The 25583-nt window shown below is 34.7% G+C and overlaps 4 protein-coding genes across 5 annotated transcripts; all 4 read left to right on the top strand.

Annotated features, from left to right (window-relative positions):
* Positions 1–4004: 4004 nt before the first annotated feature.
* On the top strand, positions 4005–7375 carry LOC147546673 (vacuolar cation/proton exchanger 3-like). Its single transcript, XM_086673573.1, has 11 exons — positions 4005–4532; positions 4867–4934; positions 5050–5078; positions 5179–5375; positions 5469–5705; positions 5802–5930; positions 6120–6236; positions 6343–6396; positions 6486–6602; positions 6694–6787; positions 6961–7375. The coding sequence occupies exons 1-11, from the start codon at positions 4251–4253 to the stop codon at positions 7029–7031; spliced, it is 1395 nt and encodes a 464-aa protein (XP_086529699.1). The 5' UTR covers positions 4005–4250; the 3' UTR covers positions 7032–7375.
* A 756-nt stretch (positions 7376–8131) lies between these two features.
* Positions 8132–11515, top strand: LOC147546672 (putative envelope ADP,ATP carrier protein, chloroplastic). Its single transcript, XM_086673574.1, has 10 exons — positions 8132–8512; positions 8966–9022; positions 9418–9480; positions 9559–9615; positions 9704–9787; positions 10252–10320; positions 10391–10503; positions 10620–10789; positions 10912–10990; positions 11168–11515. Exons 1-10 carry the CDS (start codon positions 8240–8242, stop codon positions 11283–11285), a joined length of 1083 nt encoding a protein of 360 aa, XP_086529700.1. The 5' UTR covers positions 8132–8239; the 3' UTR covers positions 11286–11515.
* A 7180-nt stretch (positions 11516–18695) lies between these two features.
* On the top strand, positions 18696–20231 carry LOC147546671 ((S)-8-oxocitronellyl enol synthase CYC2-like). The gene is made up of 2 exons (XM_086635370.1): positions 18696–19439; positions 19533–20231. Exons 1-2 carry the CDS (start codon positions 18863–18865, stop codon positions 20018–20020), a joined length of 1065 nt encoding a protein of 354 aa, XP_086491496.1. The 5' UTR covers positions 18696–18862; the 3' UTR covers positions 20021–20231.
* A 1041-nt stretch (positions 20232–21272) lies between these two features.
* On the top strand, positions 21273–25479 carry RUS5 (root UVB sensitive protein (Protein of unknown function, DUF647)). 2 transcript variants are annotated; one of them, XM_086673572.1, is made up of 15 exons: positions 21273–21570; positions 21659–21718; positions 21915–22066; positions 22805–22905; positions 23086–23144; positions 23250–23296; positions 23382–23460; positions 23549–23621; positions 23828–23917; positions 24010–24069; positions 24172–24285; positions 24384–24444; positions 24535–24653; positions 24858–24953; positions 25043–25479. In XM_086673572.1, exons 1-15 carry the CDS (start codon positions 21422–21424, stop codon positions 25289–25291), a joined length of 1509 nt encoding a protein of 502 aa, XP_086529698.1. In that variant the 5' UTR covers positions 21273–21421; the 3' UTR covers positions 25292–25479. The 2 variants fall into 2 exon arrangements, with proteins under 2 accessions (XP_086529698.1, XP_086529697.1); XM_086673571.1 differs by having other exon boundaries at positions 21286–21570; positions 23789–23917.
* The last annotated feature ends 104 nt before the right edge of the window (positions 25480–25583 follow it).

Here is a 25583-nt window from a genome sequence, read left to right as displayed (position 1 = left end):
TATTATTGATACTTTCAAACTTGTCTTCTTTCATACTTTTTTTCCTCAAGGGGCTTTTGCACTGTCTAATCTTAGGGGGGGTAGTGGAGCAAGACTTTCGCGGACTCTTGAGAGTCCGCGAAAGTCTGAGGCATTCAAATCCAGACATTTGAGAGTCCACGAAAGTCTGAGGCATTCAAATCCAGACATTTGAGAGTCCACGAAAGTCTGAGGCATTCAAATCCAGACATTTGAGAGTCTATGAAAGTCCGAGGCATTCGATTGTAGACAAAATATGTCCCAGACTTTGGTGGACTTCATAGTTTGATGAATTTGTGAAGGATTTGGGACAAATTTGGAAGCCAAAATGTCTTTAAAAAAACAAGAGACATTTGAAGTCCATCATGTGATCAAACAACAATAATAATATTAAAATAATAAATGTCTACCAAATGTCCATCAATGTCCACAAATATTCACAGATGTTTACGAAAGTCGAAAAATATATTTTTGAAATGTTAGTATAAATATATTATTTCATGTGATTAAACAATAATAATAATATTAAAATAATAAATGACTACCAAATGTCCATCAATGTCCACAAATATTCACAGATGTCTACGAAAGTCGAAAAATATATTTTTGAAATGTTAGTATTAATATATTATTTCATGTGATTAAACAATAATAATAATATTAAAATAGTAAATGTCTACCAAATGTCCATCAATGTCCACAATATTTACAGATGTATACGAAAGTCGAAAAATATATTTTTGAAATGTTAGTATAAATATATTATTTCATGTAATTAAAAAATAATAATAATATTAAAATAATAAATATCTACCAAATGTCCATCAATGTCCACAAATATTCACAGATGTTTACGAAAGTCGAAAAATATATTTTTGAAATGTTAGTATTAATATATTATTTCATGTGATTAAATAATAATAATAATATTAAAATAATAAATGTCTACCAAATGTCCATCAATGTCCACAAATATTCACAGATGTCTACAAAAGTCGAAAAATATATTTTTGATTAGCACAAATATAATATGCATTACACATTTTGTCAATGGACTCAAGATCTTAAAATGTCCCCAGGACATTTTGTCTATGGATCAAATGTCTTGAAATGTCTATAAAGACATTTTGTCTACAAACTCTCAATGTCTTGAAAATGTCTATGAACACATGTTGTCTATAATAACTCATCCGAAATGTCTTGAAATGTCTACGGGACATTTTGTCTATGAAAGTCTGTGAAAGTCCCGCTCCACTACCCTTACTTGCTGGTCCATCATTTGTCCTTGGGTCCGGAATCTCTTTTGTTGTCCATTTTGAACTCAGGGGTAGCCTGCCAAATTTAATAGGCCTCGCCTCAAGTGTTTAATCATGGAGATGATCTTGCGCGGCCAAAATCTCAGGTGGGCTATGTGCCCGGGCCAGATATAGGGAAAGTTTGGCCCGCCCCAAGATTTGGCTGAGATTTTGACCGGGCATAGTGACATTTTCCAGTATTGAATGGGTTCTTCGAGTAAAGGATCTACAAATGCACCTAAAATTTCTTAATGGCTCTAATTCCTTGGAGCAGCCAACTAAATTTGATCACAACAATACTTTCTGATAGCAAGAAACTAGAGAAGCTTCTCTACTGGGAAGTTATATAGGCACCACTCTAACTATTTTGACTTTTACCCAAGTTGGGCTTAGCAATTCTGAGGTACCTATGAAACCTAAGTCTCCCTAATTTTCTAAGAAAATGGGCCTCAAGTGAATCGGCTAAGCACAAGGGGCATCATGGCCCAACGACTATCTAAACTAGAAATGGGCTAGACTGAGGAATGTGATTCCGACATGGAAATTTAAGTGCACTCACCATTTTTGTTTTATACACTGCATAAAAAAATATTTTGTGTTCAAGACTTCAAGTCGAAAGAAATGTGAGTGCATATTTCAAAAATGGTGAGTGCCTTAACATTTCAATTGGGGCGAGTGAAGTTCTAAAGGCGCCCATTTTGTTAAAGGGGCTTCTTCGACATGTTACCCAAAACGTGTTCATCAGGTGAGCAAAAATAGGGGCGCCTTTCAAACCCCCTTGAGATATATATAATCCATATGAAGAAAATTAATCCTTCTCATTAAGTTGGTCGGCTCCGTTTTTAGGATCGGGTTCAAAAGGCTATTCTTTTTTGCTTAAATTATGGTACCATTGCTTGTCGCAATGCATCACAATAAAATGATTGTTTGTAGAGAATGAAAAGGCAATGTTATTATAAAGGAAAAGACAGAAATAATGGTTGAGTATATCCAAAGGATGATAGATAGATTAGATAGAGAGGGAGAGAGAGCTCAATCATGGCCAAAACCAAGTACAAGAAGATATACACCTCAAGGTCCCAAATTGGCACATATTCACCAACGTACGAAACTTCATGGAAATAGCACTGCCTTTAGGGGACCCCAGTCATCTAGGGACTAGGGTGGACCACTCTATTGCCCTCACGCCATACCACTCTATTGTCCTCTCGCCGTATTGCGCGGAATTGATACATCGACACGATGTGATAAACACGATAAACGGTCGAATTTAAACTCTTACAAACACATACCGAAAGCTCAACGAAACTACTTGCCTAATGTCTATATAACTACTTATTTATACGCAAATTCGATAATCCTAGATTTGCACTTGCATAGAATCGAACTTAGGACATCTGTATTGCAGAATAGATGCACTGTCAAGATAATGAAAGAATTGATCTTGTGACGTTTGATGGCAAAAATAAATATCTCGTATTTAATAAATTCATAAGTGTCCAAACGGGAGAACTCCTCCATATATTAACTCAATTATTTTCATTAAAACGGTAAGGTTCAAACTCTGCTCTCTTAATTGATAATCGAGTGGTTACCCAGACAATATGACGTGTCTAAATCTGAATCATTTCAACTTTTACGAGATTACAAGGATGCCACGGAAGCATTCCGAAGAAGGTTCGTGGAACTTACGTGGGGAGAATTATTTGTACATCTATGTACACAAAAGCAAGTTCTTCTTCTCAGCATGGGAACTATTATGGGCCTCAATATTTACATTTTGGACATTTCTATATCAACCTATCAAAACTCACTAAGATCCAACATTTATTGATTTAGTTCCTTTAGTGTTATGATTTTGATACGAGGGCAATTTAGTTTCTATTTTATCTCTCATTTCCAAATATTTAAGTGACTCATAATATTAGACGATATAGTTAAACGAATCGAAATTTCAAACTAAATTGGTTTCACAGACCTTTCATCAAAAATAAAAATTGGTTTCACAGAAAGAATGGTGGCGAAATGTTATCAACTACTACAATGACAAACGATAATGATATAAATCGATATACTTCCAATTTCATCTATTAGTTGTTATAATGTTTTATCACGTAAATTGATATACTATTACAAAATAATTTACTTAAAAGATTCTATTGTGTTAAAAATAGGAGAAAAATTTCCCTTACAAATATATAAGACTTTAACATTTGGTAAATGTTTTACAAGCAAAACATTTTGACATAAATTTGGCTTGAAAACCGATAAGGCAATCAAATTTTACTCCAATTTCTGATTTCTCTTTCCAAAGGAGTATGACCGATATCCGACCGGCCATGGATTTTCACTCAAAAACTTCCCCATTCTATGGCAACTACAAACATTTTTTTTTAAGAATAATTAAGCGATCAATTAACAAAATCTATTTCTTAGGAGTACTTACTCTTTTCTTTCAACAAAGATTTTTTATACCTTTTAGGATCAACCAAGTTGACGATTAACTGAAAAATCTGAATCTCAGAGATTCATTCTCTAGATACAGTAATAGTAATAAATATGGTTTAACTTTTTTTCTCACAGTTATTGAAGATTTAGTCAATTTTTTTCTTTGAACTTAACCTCAATTTTAATAAAATGGATTCAATTTTTTTTGTAATAAATTCCTTTTATGAACTTTTTTTTTTTTTCAAAGCAAAAAAAAGAAACGGATATTAAGTGAGATTCTTATTTACTTTGTTACTACAATAAGAGATACTATTATATATTCATTCACATAACAAAATCAAAGAAAGAAGCTTCCTGGAAAATGCCTCAATCCTTAACCTTCTTCTACAAATACTATATATCTAGACTCACTCTCGTATGTCACTTACAAACCCTAATCATCACTACTACTAACACAGAGAGATTGAGAGAGAACTAAGCTAGCTAGCCATGTCTGGAGGAACAACACAACAACAAGAACCATGGAACTTGGAAAATGGAAATAACCTTAAGGGAGTGAGTAAGGAGATAAAACATGGTAGGACCGCACATAATATGTCGTCTTCATCGTTGAGAAAGAAATCGGATCTAACTCTTGTTTCAAGAGTTAGAATTGGAGTTTTAAGAAAATTCTTGATGAATCTTCAAGAAGTTATATTAGGGACTAAACTTTCTCTTCTTTTTCCTGCCATTCCTTTGGCTATTGTTGCTCAATCTTTTGACTTTGGTCGTGTGAGTACATTTTTTTTTGTTTCGTATTTGTCTCACTTTTGTTATCAAGTTCATCTGTCTTAAATCGCTTTTTCAATGGCCGGCCTACTGTCAATGATTTCTCGCTTATAGAAATATGGCCTCCTCAATCTTGCCCCGTTCCGATGGGCTTAAAAGATAAGTAAACCATCGGTTGGGCGTGAGAGTCTGAACAACCAAAATTCTAATGAGCCCTTCTAATGTAAACTGTCTCGAAGAAGCTAGCTTCTCAATTTACATTATCTCTTTTTATACTATAACGTATCCAAACACCTACATATATGTGTTTCTTAACTAATAATTTTTTTGTAAGCAGCCATGGGTTTTCGCATTGAGTCTGATTGCATTAGTTCCCCTCGCTGAACGTGTCAGCTTTTTGACAGAGTAAGTTCACAAATTTATTTATTTTTATGCATAAAATGAACTTCTCGTACTTTTAACTTAAAACAAAAATGACGATACTGATTTTTATATGTGTGTTTTGATTTGTATATTGCAGGCAAATAGCAATCTACACTGGCCCAACAAGTAAATTTTTTATCTATAATTATTGTTGTTGTTTAAATTAATCTTTAATTATTTTTACTTAATTCCTAAATTTATATTAGAGAATTTTGAATATTTTCAGTTGGGGGACTTCTTAATGCAACATGTGGGAATGCAACAGAGCTTATAATATCACTTTTTGCTCTCTACAATAGGAAAATTGCAGTTGTCAAGTACTCACTTCTTGGTTCCATTCTTTCAAACCTTCTTCTTGTTCTTGGGACATCTCTCTTTTGTGGTGGTATTGCTAATCTTAAAGACGAACAAAAATACGACAGAGTAAGTTATAAGATTCACTAATCTTACCCGCCTAACCGATACATAACTTTTTCGTATATGTATGTTTTGACGATTATGTGGATGATTTTGCAGAAGCAAGCGGATGTAAATTCTTTACTACTATTGTTGGGTCTATTGTGCCATACACTGCCATTGATGTTTAGATATGTTACTACTACTACTACTACTACCAGTGCTGGTTCGACAACATTCGACTCTGACCCAACTCTAACATTGTCAAGAGTTAGCTGCATCATAATGTTGATTGCTTATATCTCTTATCTCTTCTTCCAATTAAAAACCCATCGACAACTTTTCGAAGCACAAGAGGTGATTAATTAGTAGTCCTATACATACACTTATCAAAATATTCTAGTACTTGGAGAGAAAAACTCACATTTTGTTTTAATATGAAAAACTCATCAGGAAGAAGATGACGATGACTTGACAACTGAAGATGAGGCAGTGATAGGATTTTGGAGTGGATTTATTTGGCTGGCCGGTATGACTGTTATCATCGCCTTGCTGTCTGAGTATATCGTCGGTACAATAGAGGTATATATACAAATTCTATTGACACATGAAATAAGGGTATTTATTTTTCAAACCCTTCACCCTAAAACAAGCCCAGTGCCCAATGGGCGTGGGCCTGGACAGCAAAAACAGAGACAATATCAATAACTACTGGAACTTTAACTTTATGTGTCGATAACAATTTCAATTTGGATTTTTAATTGTCATCAGGATGCATCTGATTCTTGGGGACTTTCAGTCAGCTTCATTAGCATAATCTTGCTGCCAATCGTAGGAAATGCAGCTGAACATGCCGGGGCAGTAATTTTCGCCTTTAAGAACAAACTGGTTAGTCCTTCAATCTTCACCATAAATTATTAACCCAACATTTTATATCTTTGAGGCTAAAAAACAAATTTGGGTATTGAATAAGTTTGTTTCATATTAATCTTAGGATATAACATTAGGTGTAGCTTTGGGATCAGCTACTCAAATTTCTATGTTTGTGGTAAGATTTTTCTACTAACATTATCCTTTAAGAACTATGTTATATTTTCATCAATGTATGAACCTTTTTTGTGTTTAAACATGATCTAGGTTCCATTAAGCGTAATCGTTGCTTGGATATTCGGTGTTGAAATGGATCTTGATTTCAATCTTCTTGAAACCGGTTCCTTAGCTTTATCAATAATTGTTACAGCTTTCACTTTACAGGTAAAATATACTAGTAGTTTATTTTCGTTGTTTCTAATTGTTTGTTTGTCTACGTGAGACTATTCTCATAATCTATATTTTCTTTTTTCAGGATGGGACTTCACATTATATGAAAGGACTGATTCTTTTACTTTGCTACTTTGTTATCGGGGCTTGTTTTTTCGTCCTTAAAACTACTCCAGCAAGTAAGTTTCAACCTTACCAGCATCGACCAAGCTCCCTTTAAGCTTGCTTATGAAAAAACCCAAACTCGAATTCTAACATATATATATATATATATATATATATATATATATATATATAAATGTGTGTGTGTATAGATATCTAACATATGTGTTGAAATTGTTTCGAATGGCAGATCCAACAAACATCCTGAACTTGAAGGACATTGAATCAACTTTATCATCTGTTGGAATTTCAGCAGCTTAAAATGGAGAGTTTGATCTTTCTGGTCTTAAAAGGAGATTTTATTACTTTCACTGAATTTTTATATTTCTTTTGTTATATTGTTGATTGATCTTTGGAGAAGAGATATTTTTATTGGTCAATTTTAAACTCAAGTGACCCCAAAGCTTATTGGAAGCAATACCATTTATGATGGATTTCACCCAAACACATACTATATGACTTGAAAATGTTGATCAATTTTGGTCTTATTTCTTGTACTAGGTTGTTTGATTCTCTTCAAAGTGATCTAAATTGTTGCTTTAGCTATTTTTTGGGTTTGCCCAAAGTTCTGTTCTATAAATAAAGAAGTATGAAAGTTTGCTGCACATCTTTTTTATTTCATACTCAGTACTTTATTTATTGGAAAATGCTATTTGGTCCCGCAAAAATGAGTCTGAATGGCCCACACAAGAGAAATCCTGGCATTTTGATAATGTCGTGTTGACATCACATGTATAAAATCTTCCGTCTCGACTCCTTCAGACCATGTTTGTTAACCCAAGTAGCATTGTCATAAATAATTTTGCTAAGCCAATGGATCAAGTCGACACTGAAGTTGAAATCGAAATTCTATAGCCCCACTATCACTAACTAAGAAAAATATTAGAGAAGAAAGAAAACTAGGCAGGCTCTGGATAATAATGTTATGCAGTTTGTTGTGATTAATAATTTTTCTAAGCCAATCGTTCAAGTCGGTACTGAAGTTGAAACCGGAATTCTATAGCCCCATTATCACGAACTAAGAAAAATGCTAGAGAACAAGGAAAACTAGGCAAATTCTGGACAATAATCTTACGTAGTTTGTTGTGATTAATATTTTTCTAAGCCAATCGATCAAGTCGAAAGTTGAAACCGGAATTCTATAGCCCCATTATCACTAAGAAAAATGCTAAAGAACAAGGAAAACTAAGCAGACTCTGGACAATAATCTTATGTGGTTTGTCGTGATTCATACTTTCGATGATTTTGATCTACGAAACCACAAATCACGGCAAACTAGGTAGAATTTCGGCCCAGAGTCTTGCTTAGTTTTCCTTGTTCCGTGACATTACTTTATCACTAGAGGCGCCCTCTTTACATGTGAGTACTCACAAAATTTGGTTGTTGCTATGGGGCTTATAGAAGTTTTCTAAGAACTGTGTGCAACTTCTTCATTTGTTTTTTTTTTCTTCAATCAAAAAAATAAAAAAATGAGAGAAGAAAAGGGTTCGTTAGTATGGAGAAGAATTCCCGATCTAGAGAGTGGTGGTGGTGGTGGTGGTGGTGGGTTTTCTTGTGTTTCAATTGTAGAGAAGAGAGATAAATTGGAGTTTTCTCCGACGACTGACCAACTTCTAAAACACCCATTGGCTTTATTAGCTTTTGTTCCTAAAGATGCAGCTCTTTTTGCGGCCGGAGCGGTTGCCGGAGCTGCCGCTAAAACCTTCACAGCTCCTCTCGATCGAGTCAAATTGCTCATGCAGGTGAATTATCTTCTGGGTCTGTAATCTTTTGGGATTTCCCCCCTTGCTGGTTTCAAACAACATTTGTGTGAATTTGTCTTCTTCTTGGATTTACTAATTGAATTGCTGTTTTTAGATTTAATTGTTGATCTCTGTGGATTGAGTTTGATTGAGTTGTCAATTGTGAGTTCATCTTTACCTTTCATTTTTGTTTTTATCAAAAACCAAAATCTCTAATTCCCTTATCTGTATATGAAATGAATCTCCATTATTATTCAAAATGGATTTTGACCTAATCTCCATTATTATTCAAAATGTGGTGAACTAGTATCTTGATTATATTGGTTAATTGTTGGGTATCTCTAAACTGCAAAATGGTATTTTCTTCTAAAAGAAAGTTTTTTTTTTTTGTAATTTATGCTCGAAATGGTTACACGTTCTTCGACGTTATCTGCTTATTTGTTTTGTTTTCAGACTCATGGGTTGAGGGTTGGAGAAGAAAGTGCGAAAAAAGCAATTGGATTCCTTGAGGTGTGTTACCATCCATGTTACGTACTAATGTATTTCATACGAAATATAAACTAGGACTGAAGTGTTAATATAATTTAATTTTCATACTGCATTGGTTTTCCGAATTTCGATTACTTGGGTTTTTCGAAAATGCACTATCTTTTTGTAGTCCAACTGTAAAGAATAATGTTTTCGGCAAACGATGTTTTCGACAACTAATTAACTCAAGAAATTGAAAACACGTTATTCCTTTGAAGTGGGAAGCATAGGCAGATAGTCCAGTTGATTTCCACAACAGACTCCTTGTGTCCTGGTATTTCGTCTATCCAAGTTTAAGTGGCGGGAAGTATCCTGGCTGAATGCTAATAACATCTTTGAAATGGAGTTTTAAGTTTCTTAGTACACTTATCGTGCAGGCTATGTCATTGATCGGGAAAGAAGAGGGACTTAAAGGGTATTGGAAAGGAAACCTTCCTCAGGTATTTTATGTTCCAACATCCTGAACTTGTTGGCCGCCGATATCATTATCTCAGCATTTCATTTTCTATTTATTTTAGGTGATTCGTGTCATACCCTATAGTGCAGTCCAGCTTTTCGCTTATGAAACTTACAAGGTAAACCCATCAAACGTGAGGAGATTGGTCTTGATTCAATACTAGTTTAAACCAAGACGTTTGATGTATCTTGCTTTTGGTGTTATAGAAACTTTTCAAAGGAAAGAATGAGGAGCTTTCTGTCGTTGGAAGACTTGCTGCTGGGGCTTGTGCTGGCATGACTTCTACTTTTGTAAGTACTAAAATGTACTTATTATTGAAGTGGAATCTTTTCTCTCCTTCTCTCACTCACACCCGCACACACAGCTTGTTCTTTGTCACTTTTCTTGGGTAGATTTGTAATCAATATATCAGTGTAGTGATACCTAACAAAATATCATATATTTCAATCACCCCACCCGTCCCTCTGACCGAACCCCACCATTATTGATGAATCTCTTCAATATACCAGAAGTCAAATTGACCGATGATTAGACCATGTAATCTTGGAATGTAATGATACTAAAAAGCCTCATCGTGTTAATTAAAACAAGAAGAATGGATCATATGATTGAAAACTGTAGTATATTCTACTATCTTGGCTCAAGACTATGGCTCTCTGTCATAGTGTCATGCATTTTGGTTTTGTGGGTACTTTTCTAATCCAATATTTTCTTATGTTTATAAATCTTACTCGGTAATTTCTACACTTTTCAGGTAACATATCCTTTAGATGTCCTCAGGTTAAGGTTAGCAGTTGAACCTGGATCGAGAACTATGTCCCAGGTAAGATCCCAATCTTAGCTGTGCTTTCGCCTAAGAATGACGAAGTATTGGTTAAAGTTTCTTATTTCAGGTTGCACTAGGCATGTTAAGAGACGAAGGAATTGCCTCCTTTTATAAAGGCCTCGGACCTTCTCTTCTTGGAATAGCACCTTATATTGCAGTTAACTTCTGCATTTTCGACTTGTGAGCTAACTCTTCTGATGATTTCCCTTTTATATATTAACTGTGAACGAGAGAGCCGAAATAAAAATCGGAATCAGGATACTGAAAATCACATTGTTACTACGCGTTTTTGCCAGGATTAAGAAATCATTACCAGAGAAGTACCAAACAAGAACAGAAACATCTCTTGTGACAGCATTGATGTCCGCAACTCTTGCCACACTCATGTGCTATCCCTTAGACACAGTGAGAAGGCAAATGCAGATGAGAGGTTCTCCATACAAGACTGTTCTTGATGCATTTCCTGGTAACGTCCTTCGACATAATAATTCTCAGTTACCCAACTCCTGAATCTACTTCACTTTTCTTGTATCAAGAATTCATAATTTCATACACAGTTTTATGATTTTCTCTTGAAATTTTGGACAGGTATCGTGGCGCGCGATGGTGTCATCGGCTTGTATAGGGGTTTTGTGCCGAATGCACTAAAAAACCTACCAAATAGCAGGTTTGCATCTAATCCTTTTTGTAGCTGATTTCGTCATAATCTTTCTATCCAGTATATATGAATTGGAAAAACTCCGGATCGAAAACCTTACCTTGGGTAGTTTAGATTGATTAACAAAGAACAAAAAGGGTCCAAAATTTCCATCTTAATTACTGAAAGGTGCTATATATTTTGCAGTATTAGGCTTACTACGTTCGACACTGTTAAAGGTTTAATTGCAACTAGTCAGAAAGAGCTCGAGAAAATTGTTGAAGAAAACCGGGAGAAACAAAAGAAAACACCAAATCAAGATTAGTCTGGTTAATGAGATATTCTTTGGCTCGGGTGGATATGATATTCTTTGGCTCTAGATGATGAGCTCGGGTTCCACTCGGAGGCATATGACATGTGAGAACCATGGCGTATACTAGTTTCGATAGCCTTAGTAGTGATAGAAATCCATTTTGTCTTAATGAGGAATCTAATTTTGTGTAATTTAGCTGTTGATATTTGCTGAGTTTTGATATAATATGCCTTTATTTAATATTTCCTGCTTTCATTTTCCAATTCTTTAGTAGAATGATTTTAGGTCTAATTGAGTCCAAATTGTTCATATTAGATATGGAGTCGCCTGAGTCAGACAATGAGAAGAGAGAAGCACTGTTCATATTTGATTCGTGTGAGTCAGACAATGACTCAATGAGAAGAGAAAAGTCTACCTTAAACAGAGAGGCTCTGCATAGTCAACATCTTCCCACGAGAAATCGGTTTTCGCACCATTTTAATCTAGAGAGGATAAATCTAAGGCCCAAAATTGGCACCAAAATACCAAATCCAACCCAATAGGGAATATTATCTAAAAAAAAACCCAAAAAGTGATTTTACCTCTCTATCCCTCCAAAAGAAATGCTTACCTCTTATATCCCTCACTCATTTCCCACCAACAACCAGCCTTTCTCTTTCTCTCCCTGACTTTGATTAGACCCGACCCACATGCAGCCACTCTATTTCTCTCTCGGCTTCCGCGCTCTCTCTCTCTGACTTGAAAACCTCTAAACCCTCTCTCTCCATCAAAAAGATTCATCTCTATCTCTCTCTCTATTTCGATCAAACTCTCTCTCTTCATTCATACCAGTCCATCTCTCTCTCTCTCTCTCTCTATCTCTTTTTCAAGCGAAACAACCACAGTCATTAACGCCTCTTTCATTCGAAACGTTACCGGCGAATCTCTCTCAAGCAAACCTATTTAAGCAACCGGATCTACCCATTTCTCTCTCTATTTCGCTCTCTTTCAACATATCTGGTGCTTCTCTTTCGATTTCTCTCTCTTTCAAACACAGGTACGTCCCTGTTCTTCCTCTAACTCTTGATCGTCTCTCTGTTGTTGGTAAATTATTTGGTTTGTTAGAAAATTTTTGGGGTTTGTTGTTTCAGATCTGTGTTTGTTGGTAATATTTTAGGGTTGTTGGTTCAGTTTTAGGGGTGTTCGAAAATTTGGGGGTGTTTTCAAAGAATTAGGGTTTATTATTTCAAGTTCAGTAGTCTGATCTTGAGTTTGTGAGAAAACATTTTGGGTTGTTTTTCAAAAAAGTTTTAGGGTTAAGTTGCTCTACAGTTTGTGATAAAACATTTTGGTTGTTGTTTTGTGATTTCGGAAGCATTTGGGTGTTTAGACATTGTAGGTTAGGTTTGTTTTAACATTTAGGGTTGTGATCTGAAAGTTAGGTTTCTGTGGAGACATTTAGTACTTTGTCTTTGATTTTTAGGGGTCTGTCTTTGTTGATGAAGTGAATGATTTGTTCTATCATTCTGGGTTGTGTTGAAGAAATGTTAGATTATGTTTAGACATTTTGATAGTTGTTTGTGATTTCGGAAGCATGCATCTTCACAGAAAGGTCATTTGGGTGTTTATGAATCTACATCAAGTTTCTAGGTTAGGGTTGTTTTAACATTTAGGTTTCTGTGCTCACATTTATTGGTGTGTGTTTTAACATTCATGGTTGTGTATAAGAAATTAGTATATGTTAAGACATTTTGATTGTGTACATACATTCTGTGTTTGTTTGAAACATGTGGGTGTGTAATACAAAACATAACAAATTTTGCAGATTACAAAGATGGTGAAAACAAACACAAAGAAAGGAGATGCTCCTGAAAAAAGACAACAGACTCCAGTGAGGGCTAGCCCTAGGAAGAGAGTTGCTGAAGAGCCATCCTCTGCTGGGCCTAGCAAAAAAGGCAAAAAAGTTGCTAGTCCTCAACAAGCAAAGGTATGTTATTGTATACACATCTTTGACAATGTTCTGTAATTAATGTTTATGCTCTGACATTCCATATAATGGTTCGGCATGTTTGTTAGTGTGTTGTCATTCTGTAAAATGTTGCTTCAATTTGTGATCTTTTATTATTGTGTAGACCATCATTGGCCTAGTGTTATTGTGTAAACACATTCCAAAATGATCTACCATTATTTATAGTGATGTATCATTCAGTGTAGTGTTTGAACATTTCGTTGAATGCCCTGACATATCTGTTACTGATTGTGTGAAGCATCGAGGGTATACTTCGAAATTTAGGAAAGTTAGGTTTCAGAAACCTAACTTTATTGAAATTTGAGATTTATTATCAGGAGTGTGATAGGAAAGTTAGGTTTCTGTGGAGGAATTTAGTCATTTGTTTTGGATTTATGGGTGTTTGTCTTTGTTGATGAAATGAATGGTTTGTTTTAACATTCATGGTTGTGTAAAAGAAATTAGTATATGTTTAGAGATTTTGGTTGTGTACATACATTTTGCAACTAACAACATCCTAAGCAAGAAAGGTGGCTAGTGAAGAGCCATCATCCGTTGGGCCTAGGAAAAAAGGCAAGAAAGTAGCGAGTCCTTCACAGGCTAATTAAGGTACGATATTCTATAGACATCTGTGAGAATGTCCTCTAATTAATGTTTGTGCTCTCTCATTTCTTATAATGGTTTGGCATATTTGTTAGTGTGTTGTCATTCTGTAAACTGTTACTTCACTCAATGATCTGTCATTATTGTGTAGACCATTGGCCTAGGCTTATTGTGTAGACACATTGCAAAATGATATGTCATTATTTATAGTGATGTAGCATTCAGTGTAGTGTTGAACATTTTGTTGAATGACCTGACATATCTGTTACTGTTTGTGTGAAGCATCGGTCGTATACATCGAAAACGAGAGAGCCACTGGTGGAGGCTCAACCAACAGAGGCTAGGGAGCAGAAAAAGAAAACTATTTTTGCCCCAAATTCTTTTCAATTTCTTCTTTGTTTTAAGAAGAAAACTACTTTAAATATTCTATAAATATTTCAAACCATTTTTAAGCATTTTACATAATTTCGAGACATGTTGGAGTTTGTCCTCTCAGTATTGTTTGTGGTCTCGCATTTCGTATACTGTTTTGGCATACTTGCTTGTGTGTTGTCATTCTGTAAAATGTTGCTTCACTTATTCCTACTCTTATTCCTAGGGTTTTGTGAAAAGTTATGAAAACCATTGGCATCAGCTTATAGTGTTGTAGCATTTGTAGTCGTGTTGGAACATTTTGCTGAAAGATCTAACATATCTATTACTGTGTGTTTGAAGCATCGATCTGCGTCATCCAAATCGAAAGAGCAGATGGTGAAGGCTCAACGTACAGAGTCAAGGGAGCAAAAGAAGAAAAATTATTTAAATTACAAATGTAATTTGAAAGCAGTTCACAAGATAGCAAGGGACAATTTGGAAGCATTTGTAGTCCAGTTTTTGTTCTCTGGAATGTTGATGAAATGAATGAGTTGTTTTAATAATTTGGGTTGTGTTCCAGAAATTGGGGTTATGTTGAGACATTTAGTACTTTGTTTATGATTTTTGAGAGTTTTACTTGATTATTACAGTGATGTTATTGGTCAATGTGGCAGGCAATTTGGTTTATGTTTTAACATTTAGTGGGGTGTTGATGGATTTTGTGGTTATTAATGAGTAAAAATTGATATGTTTTTGACATTTTGAGTTGTGTAGAAACATTTTGTGGAAAACATTTAAAAAATAGAAGCAGCAACAGCAAGACAATAGGCTGTACAAAGAGCTAGCTCTAGAAAGAGGGCATGTGAAGAGACAATAACTTCAGGGACTAGTAAAAAAGGCAAAAAAATATCAAAGGTGACTGAATCACAGACCAAGGCAAGATGCATTCCTAAACATTTTGCATAATGTTTAAGAATGTCCTCTCATTCTTAAACATTTCCTAAACAGTGGCATCAGATTTTTGAAATGTCCTCTCATTATTGATTGTGGTCTAGCATTAAGTATAATGTTTTCGCAGTATTGGCAGTGTCCCGACAATTTGCAAAATGATCTAGCATTATTGACAGTGTTCTAGCATTGTAAATAATGTTTAGGGGTGCAAGGTAATAACAACAGTTGTTTTCCAAACAATTCGAATAATGTTAGAGCATTATTGATAATGTTGGAACATTTTCAAGAATGTTTAAGAATTGCAGAAATTGTTCCTCGAGCATTATGTTTAATGTAGCATGCAAGTTACCTAATCTTCATCCATTTCAGAATATATTCGGAAATGTTACACAACGACGGAGTATGTCCGTTTCAAAATCAAAAGTTCTCTCATCAGCGAAGAAGTGTAGGTATTTTAAATTGAATTCGGCTTTGCAATTTAACAAATGTTTGGGCACTGCTTAAAATGCTTAGAAAACGTTAGACTGGTCTGAACATCTTTAATACAAAATTGTCGTGAACATTTTGCAAAATGTTCACACATCCTTTAAAATGTTAATACAAATTGTAAAGTGTTTTTAACAAAACGAGAACCAGTTGCTACTGTTAACATAACTGTACGGAATAGTGTTAACACATCCCGTAAAATGTTTAGACAAACTGTAAAGTGTTGCTTACAAAACGAGAAGTGGTTGCTAATATTAACAAATCTGTACGAAACAACAATGAAAACACCATGAAAATACCCTAAAACCAAGAAGAACCTCACCAATGGACCTTCAAATAAGTAGATCTACAGATCTATATATTTAACTCTCTACAAAACCATGAAAACACCATGAAAATACCCTAAAACCAGATCTGAATTTTTTTTTAACCTCCATTAAAGAAGATGAAGATGATGATTGAAGAAGTGGGTTTGTGGGTGGACTGAACCACGAAAAAGTGGGTGTGTGTGATTTTATATATGAAGATGATGATTGAAGAAGATGATGTCGGTTTTATAGGTGATGACTGAAGGTGATGACTGAACGAAGATGATGAAAATATTAGAGAGAGAAAGGTGAAAACGAAGATGATGATCGAAGAGATGATGACTGTAGAAGAGATGAAGGTGGAAAATAGGGTTTGTGTTTTGGTTTAGGTAGAGAGAGAAAGTAAATCAGATTTTTGAGAGAGAAAGATATGATTTGTTAGAGTTGTTGGATATATATAGGAGGGCAAAAGAGGGTTTAGAAGAAAATATGAAATCTTAGAGATACGAGTTGGGCCCGGATTGCACATTGGGATGTGTATTTGGGTTTGATTTCAAATATTAGTTGATTTTTGGGTTTTGGGTGGGTTAATAATCCCTATTGGGTTTTTTTTTGTATTTGGGCCCAAAATTTGGGCCTTTCATCAAAATTTTCTTTAATCTACTCAAGTAGTGGAAAATCGATTTTCTGTGAAAACGACTTTCTAATCCTTGTTTTTTTCACGGTATCAAACAGATCCTAAATAGTGTTGGGGGAAAAACAAATAATGAGAAGTAAGAAGCGTTTGGCAGCTCAATAATTGAGTAAGGTAGGAGAAGCAACTAGAACAATAATAAAAGATGAAAATGACATTAAAAAATTGAAGCTTCATCTGACCACATTAGGTCACTGGATTTCTACGCAGAGAAGATAGATTGTGTGGTCTTCTTCCCTTGCGTCATCTTCGACAAATAATCAATTAATGAATCCTTCTTCATGATTCCTGAAAATATTCGATTGGATTCTGTACACTAACTAATTTAAAATTATTTAGCATTGCCAAGCTAACAAAATTCCTCAATTTCTTCCCTTCAAATAAAGCAAGATGACACTTCTATTTCATTTGTTTAGGTTCCAAGCGAAATAAGATCGTAAAAATACAATGACTTTATTTTTGTTTTCGGTGCATATAAATGTTATCTCGTAACTATAACAGAGTTGTACGATCTTGATCTCAAATTTTCTTTTGACTAGAAAATAAAAACCGTACGACCTCAAACTAGTTACGAACATAGTTTTGTTCTAATATTCAATATACAGTTGGATTGAATGAAACTTTGAGACACATATTAGATCTAAAATAACCTAAACCCAACTATTTGTTTATTTAATTAGTATAGTAGAACACAAGCTTTTAAAAACGTACCAAACAACCCATAAATCCTAATTAAGTATTGAGAACAAATCCCAGTGACATTTATTTTTTGCTCTTACTTGATTTGAAAGTGGATTTGATATTTTAGGGCAACAATATAATATGGCTTATCATTTATTCATTGTTGACAACAAAATCTCAGAAGTGATTTCTCATATCTATAGAACTAAGATTCCATCTTATGAAGTTGTGTATTATCAATTCCTTAAACCAAACAATTAGTGGTATTGATGTAGTTATACAATGGGTTTATTCTCTATTGGCCTAGTATGACCAGATTCTCGCGTTACCCCCTAACTTTCGCAACATACCGAGATGACCCGCTTTTCTATCTTTCCGTTCACGAGTTGTCATCTTAAACTACCATTAAAATCTGATGGTAACAACTCGTAGACAAAAAGGGTCATCTAAGTATTTCTTAGCATTGCCAAGCTAACAAAATTCCTCAATTTCTTCCCTTCAAATAAAGCAAGATGACACTTCTATTTCATTTGTTTAGGTTCCAAGCGAAATAAGATCGTAAAAATACAATGACTTTATTTTTGTTTTCGGTGCATATAAATGTTATCTCGTAACTATAACAGAGTTGTACGATCTTGATCTCAAATTTTCTTTTGACTAGAAAATAAAAACCGTACGACCTCAAACTAGTTACGAACATAGTTTTGTTCTAATATTCAATATACAGTTGGATTGAATGAAACTTTGAGACACATATTAGATCTAAAATAACCTAAACCCAACTATTTGTTTATTTAATTAGTATAGTAGAACACAAGCTTTTAAAAACGTACCAAACAACCCATAAATCCTAATTAAGTATTGAGAACAAATCCCAGTGACATTTATTTTTTGCTCTTACTTGATTTGAAAGTGGATTTGATATTTTAGGGCAACAATATAATATGGCTTATCATTTATTCATTGTTGACAACAAAATCTCAGAAGTGATTTCTCATATCTATAGAACTAAGATTCCATCTTATGAAGTTGTGTATTATCAATTCCTTAAACCAAACAATTAGTGGTATTGATGTAGTTATACAATGGGTTTATTCTCTATTGGCCTAGTATGACCAGATTCTCGCGTTACCCCCTAACTTTCGCAACATACCGAGATGACCCGCTTTTCTATCTTTCCGTTCACGAGTTGTCATCTTAAACTACCATTAAAATCTGATGGTAACAACTCGTAGACAAAAAGGGTCATCTAAGTATTTCGTGAAAGTTAGGGGACTATGCAGGAATCTGGTCCTACTTTAGAAGGTCAATCAGGAAAGAACCCTTATAAAATTGGGCTCAAAGACATGATGTGATTTGAATATGAAGGTTAATTATGTTGAAGAATATTTAAACAAATCCCTTCATTCTTATATCTATATTGTATATATAGAGAGAGAACCAGCTAACTTGAGTCTCCTTCAACAAGGTAGAAAAAGTATACTCCATTTCACACCAAGGTCTCTTTGGGCTAGCTTTTGTTTCAATGGCAGTACTCAAGGAAACATCTCCAACCAAAGTAGCTCTGATCTGTGGTGTCACGGGGCTCGTAGGTAAGGAGATCGCGAAGAATTTAGTGACGAAATCACGGTGGAAGGTATACGGAGTTGCTCGAAACCCAAATGATGCTTTCATGATAAGAAATCTTGAAAACTATTCAAACTACAACTTCATCTCTTGTGATCTTTTAGACCCTTTAAAAACAATTGAGAAGCTTTCATCCTTAGAAGATGTGACCCATATATTTTGGGTAACTTGGGTAAGCCAATTTCCTTTAGATTCACAAGAATGTTGTGATCAAAACAAAACCATGATGTCTAATGTTTTGAATGCTATCTTACCAAAAGCTAAATCACTCAAACACATTTCCCTTCAAACTGGAACTAAACATTATGTATCTGTCTATAACCCTTTAACCGAAGCAACCCAAGTTCGTTACTACGACGAGGAAAGTCCCCGTGTTATAAACGGTTATAATTTCTATTACGCGTTAGAAGATCTGCTACGAGAACGATTATCTGATAAAGTGACGTGGTCGGTTCATCGGCCTGGTATGATTCTTGGTAATTCTCAAAGGACTATATATAATGTCATGGGTTGTTTATGTGTTTATGGTAGTATATGTAGATATCTAAATCTTCCATTTATATTTGGAGGTGAAAGGCAATGTTGGGAGGAAGTTTATGTTGACAGTGCAGATTCAAGGTTAGTAGCAGAGCAACATATATGGGCATCCACAAATGACCAATTATTGTCAACTAATGGGGAAGCTTTTAATGCAATAAATGGTCCAAGATTCACTTGGAAAGAAATTTGGCCACATTTAGGAGCTAAGTTTGGAATTCAAGTACCTCAAAATGATGAAGAAATAGTGAAGTCAAGTTTCTTGTTTTCTACATTTATGGTTGATAAAGAAAGTGTATGGGAAGAGATAGTAGAGAAGGAAGGTTTATGTGAAACCAAGATTGAAGATTTGGCTAATTGGCAATTTATGGACAGTCTATTCCGGTGTCCGGCGAAGATGTTGGCGAGTCGAGAAAAGGTCGAGAGGCTTGGGTTTCCGACGACGTATGATACGTTGGATTCCATCTTGTATTGGATTGATATCATGAGAGATGAGAAGATTATTCCAAGATTTGACTAGTTTGTTAAGAGAAAGTGGTGGATCATAAACTTGCTAGTCCTTGAAAAAGAAATTGATTAAAAAAGATGATTAATATATACTTTATTAAATTATTGTTGTGATTTGAGTACTACTACTCTTCAATTTCTTTATTTTTTTTTATGTATTATTTTATGTAAAGATACAGTTGTGATTGAAGTATTAAAAAGAGTCTGGAATTGCTATTTTTTCACATTTAAGTATTCCTATTTTTGCTGATCTTGTCTTTGAAGTGCCAAAAGAAAATGTTAATTTCATTTTGACCCCCTCTAAAGATGATCCACTCAATAAAATGGGCCTCAAAGATGACTAGCTTCCAAGTGGTCCTCTAATCCACTTTTTTGTGGGTTAAAGTTAAATTCTAATTTTTATTTTTTATCTTTGACCCTTTCGCCTCTACTCTAACGATATCCAGTAGGCAACTCCATCTGGTCGACGACATTTTTCCCAACAAATCATGATGAAAAACTCTCTATCTTTAATTAAATTTGCTGGAAAAATGTTTTCTTGTTTTCTTGTTAAGAACTTTGGGAAGAGGTGTTATTTAAGATTAACTACTTAATTAACTTTGTAATTTGGATTTCTTAGAATAAAAAAGAAAATAATCAAAGGTCGTGATGGAATAAAGTATGAGTTGTATGTCTAATTTAATGAACATAACTCTAGTGGTTGAAATTGAGTTGAAATTGAAATCAAGCCAATATTCGTTTTTTTAAGTAGTTTGCACTGTGAAATAAGTTTATGTAATATGTTTATTAATTCGATATGTGATGTTACATATTTTTATTCATGTCATTCACTCACATCTTAGAGTGACCTATTCTATTTTATTCCGTTATATTATTTGGCTAAACTAACACTTCGTGTGAGATGGGTTAATATCCCTAAGTAGGTAGTAATTATTTTCTTCGGTTGTCTGCCCGTCTAAATCTAAATAGTCGGATAAAATAGACACAATATGAACGTGAACCAGTAAAACAAACACTACCAAAACAAGGATACGAATCCATCATCTATAAAACAATCTATGGTTTGTGAATTCCTTTGAAGGCGATCTTCCAAAGATTAAGAGAGCCCATAAAGTGTGGGAAAAAAACCATTTCCTCTTTTTTTTTTTTTTGCGGTAAAAAATTTCAGCCATCTTTTCACATTCTTATTTTACGAGAAATCTATTTTCACACTGTGGGCCAATTAAGCAGTAGAAAATTAATTTCACGGGAAAATCGATTTCTCAGTCCATTTTCCACGTTACAAATGGACAGTTTCATAAGATAGACTCAGAGAGATAGACTAGAGGGAGAGAGAGAGATCTGCGAACATCAACTACTATAGTAAGTGGAAAATCAAATTCTCAGGCGGAAGTAAACCCTAATTTGGTACAAAATGCAGTATTCTCTGCAACTCTCGATGCCTATTTTCGTTTCCAATCCTTCAAAAAAGACAAGTTTCAGTTTTCAACTTCTTTGCTCATCTTCTTCTCAATTGAACAACAATACTGAAGAAGATGAACAAACCCTAGGTAAAGATAAAGGGTAAGACTAACTATTTCCCCAATTTCTTCTTCTGATTCTTAATCAGGTCCAAAATTCATCTATCTAGTATTAATTCTCCTTGCTACAGATTACATGAACAACTCCATGTGGTTTTGGTGGAAAGATATGGCAATGGCACTTCAAAAAGGTCCCTCCTTTTTACCTTCTCCCTTCAAACATTCTGAATTATTTGTTTTTGTCCCTAAATTGCCTGACTATTAGAAGTGTTCTTCTCAAATTCAATCAATTTGTAGTTTAGGGTTGGAGATAGAACACTTCGAACAACTTGGGATTGAAATTATTCTGATTCTGAGTTGTTTTGTGTTGAATTATTGCTTAATTAGGTATATCTTAGATGGTAATTCAAAGATGCAAAGCTTTTTGGAGAAACCCGACGAGTCTGGGGCAAATAAATCCCATTTATCTTACTCCAACACATATGTTTCAATGCTCCCTCAGAGCTTAAAGGGTTTCATTTTACCTTCTGGTTTTCCAGGTAATGAATCTTCCCACTTGAGTAAGGAGTTGAACACGCGCCATGTTTGGCGCACGGGAAAGGAATGATATTACTCTGAATAACAATCCCGTAATCTGATTCCTAGTGACCGCGCTACCGTATATTGTTTTATTTGGGATGGGTAGACGAGATTTTAAATTTGACTGTATATTATCTGATTGACGATTCCAAGGAAAAAAAAAAGACTTGCAACCCCACTCACCCCTAGGTTTGGCTTTCCTCCTCGTAATGTAATTAGTGATTCATTTCCGTGCAAGAACACCATTTTGGAGTAACAAGTTTTAGACTAACGATCAAAATTCTTTTGATAAACTATATGGAGTTTAAAGTTTATGAAAATCGACAATAGATAAATCCTCTATTTTATTTAATATTCACGGTTACACTTTTGATCGGATAGTTGCCGTCATTTATACGTTCTTTTTGTATAACGTATAAGTAGTTGAACTCTTTATCTAATTGAACTTCACCGTTGTTTTGTATTTTTGAATAATTCGATCATTGTTCGTTTTGACTTTGAGATTGTGTATACTAGCTAAAGAATAGTCACTTTGTCTTGAAACATCGAATGCTTGTCTTTATCACTATTGAATTTGATCACGAACTAGTTATTGGAGTTCTCCCACTCATCTTTTTTCAAAACATTTAGTTTAATGTTTGTTTCTGTTAAGACTCATTTAGTTTTGCAATTGATATATGTTCTCCCAAATTATTCAGGGTCTGTCTCAGATGACTACTTGGAATATATGCTATTACAGTTCCCTACAAATGTAACTGGATGGATTTGCCATGCATTAGTCACTTCAAGTCTCCTTAAGGTTAGGCCATCTTAAATCAGCCCATGGTTTCTTTATCGTCGAGAATACAAGCCAAGAACCAGTAGTCATTGAAATACTTGCTTTGGGTTAAAAAAGTGTAGGAATCTAGTTTGACTAACCAGATTACTTGAGGCATAGTTGGATATCCATACTAAGTTCATTCCACATTCATAACCACAGGCTGTAGGTATAGGATCTTTTTCAGGAAGTACTGCTGCGGCTTCTGCTGCTGCAATCAGGTTTTTTTTTCAAGCCTTTTTTTTTTGCAGGAGCTTTACACCTAATTGTGATTTTTTCAAACAAAAAAAATGATTTTAAGTTACTATTTTTATCGTTTTTCTCAGATGGGTGTCAAAGGACGGTCTGGGCGCTGTTGGGCGCTTATTTATTGGTCTGAACATCACGAAAGAAAGCTAAGAAAAAGACAAGATTTTGTGGTGAGAATTTCAGCTGAGCACCATTGCTATCTTTTCCAGGTGGGCGATTCGGAAATCTTTTTGATAATGATCCAAAACAATGGCGAATGTATGCAGACTTCATTGGTAGTGCTGGAAGGTACTCGTTAAAACTAATTCTGTTTCGAAAAAAAATTAAAATTCATAAGGGAAGTCATACTAACCATAAATTAGTGAGACTATTGCAGTATCTTCGATCTTACTACACCATTATTTCCAGCATACTTCCTGCCACTTGCATCTCTTGGCAATCTTGCTAAGGTATAAACTAGATTTCCTGTAGTAATGCTTAGTACTTCCATTTTTGTTGTAGCTACCTTTTGAGATTCATGTGCCGATTTACAATTTCTCTTTATACTTTTCTAAACACAAATTACCGATGACAAAAAAATGAAAAGACACCCATAAGTCAATTTTGTGGATGATAGCTAACGTGGGAGACGGGAATTGTCTATATAATTAATCAGGCTGTAGCTAGAGGACTAAAAGACCCATCCTCTCGTGTAATCCAAAGTCATTTTGCTACCTCAGGAAATTTAGGAGAGGTTGCGGCAAAGGTATCTAATAGACTCTTTCTACTCCATTATTCTAATATTTTTCATCTTTCTTGTCACTACTTCTCAAATTATTTAGAAATTATATATTTCAGGAAGAAGTTTGGGAAGTAACAGCACAACTGTTAGGTCTTGGTATTGGAATTCTGGTTTTGGTACGACTAAATTTTCTTGACATCCTTTGGTATTTCTCATATTTTTCATCTGCTAGCCTAGATTGTGGGATATAATTAAATCTTCTGAAGCCATAATTGCAGGATTCACCGAACCTGCAAACATCATATACTACGTTGACTCTCACATGGTTGAGCATTCGATTACTACACCTTTTCCTACGTTATCAATCACTTTCAGTTCTAGTATTTAATACAGTAAGAATACCTGTTTTCATGTATATAATAGGCTAACCAAATCTTATGGCATTAGACCGAACGGAAAAAAAGGTCACTTTTACCTTTTTGTTTTGCAGATAAATCTCAAACGCGCACGAATGCTTGTGGAATCGCATGTTTCACATTCTATTGTCCCAGGTGCTTTTTTCTACCCATCTTGATCCTCACCTGCATGTCACTATTTTTCCATTTTCTGCAACCAAATCTGATCCAGGAGGATGAATTCAGGGTATATTGACTGCAATAAGAAGGAAAACATTTTATCTTGGCAGAGATTCTTAAAGCCAAGCATCGTTTTTGGTGTATCATTGGACGAAATAATTGGCGGCGAGAGATCTACTTCTACGGTACTTCGCTTTCACGATGTTGATATAACTTCTTTAGACCCATTAATTATTAACATCCGAGTTTTCCTATCTATTGTCTACCCTCGTACACAAAATATGTTTTGAATTTGTATTATTGAGCAACAAGCACTGCAAACCGTAACTAGGAAAATAGGCATAATCTTTCTGGCAAGAAGTTAAGTCTCAATGATAATCTTGGAACAGGTGAAGGGACTTCTGACGTTATATACAAGAGAGAAATATATTCTTATCATGAACCAACAGCAGCAGAAAGAATTCGAAGTTTTCATTTCATTCAAGGTACTTAAAACTTATGTTTTGTGCTTCAACTGTGAAAAGGAATTTGGGTGGGTAAACAAATAATAACTACTCCGATAATCGGGTTGCAGGTGGGAGCGACTAGCTTATCTGTACTGAGATCCATATGGCAGACATACTGGCTATATAAACACTGGGGAGGATTTGATAATCTCTATGATCAGCTTCAGGAAAGCATGAAGAAGTTAGAAGAAAGGTTTGATGATTTCCTTCGTCAGCTCGAGGAAGCTGGGTGGGATGTCCAACAGATAAAACTTAGAGTCCCCTCTGAACATTTATTCGAAGAAATTGCTCCCATCAGGTTTGATGATTGCAGTTAACAGTGATCTTAAAGAATATTATTACTTGGATTCAGAGTTGATCCAAGGGTGAAAAAGAATACATTTTTACACGTGTAATTTTAAATTACTAATCCTTGCCAAATTTTGAATGTTATAAATCATTATGGTTAATCTTGTGATTATTACCTTACAATTTTTCGAGAAAGGTTGTAAATTAATTTTCAAAATTATGTCCAAGAATGGTCATTGGTGAAATGTGGGTGGACTTAGCAAAATTGGTGGTGCTTGTATTCCTGAAACATATGTTTCACCATCAGTATCACCACCCTTG

This window comes from Eschscholzia californica, unplaced genomic scaffold (assembly GCF_041429995.1).
Source record: "Eschscholzia californica isolate CP2 unplaced genomic scaffold, dmEscCali1.0.p SCAF_4, whole genome shotgun sequence".
NCBI classification, from domain to species: Eukaryota; Viridiplantae; Streptophyta; class Magnoliopsida; order Ranunculales; family Papaveraceae; genus Eschscholzia; species Eschscholzia californica.
The sequence above is the reverse complement of the archived record's forward strand: the minus strand, read 5'-3'. Positions and strand labels throughout refer to the sequence as shown.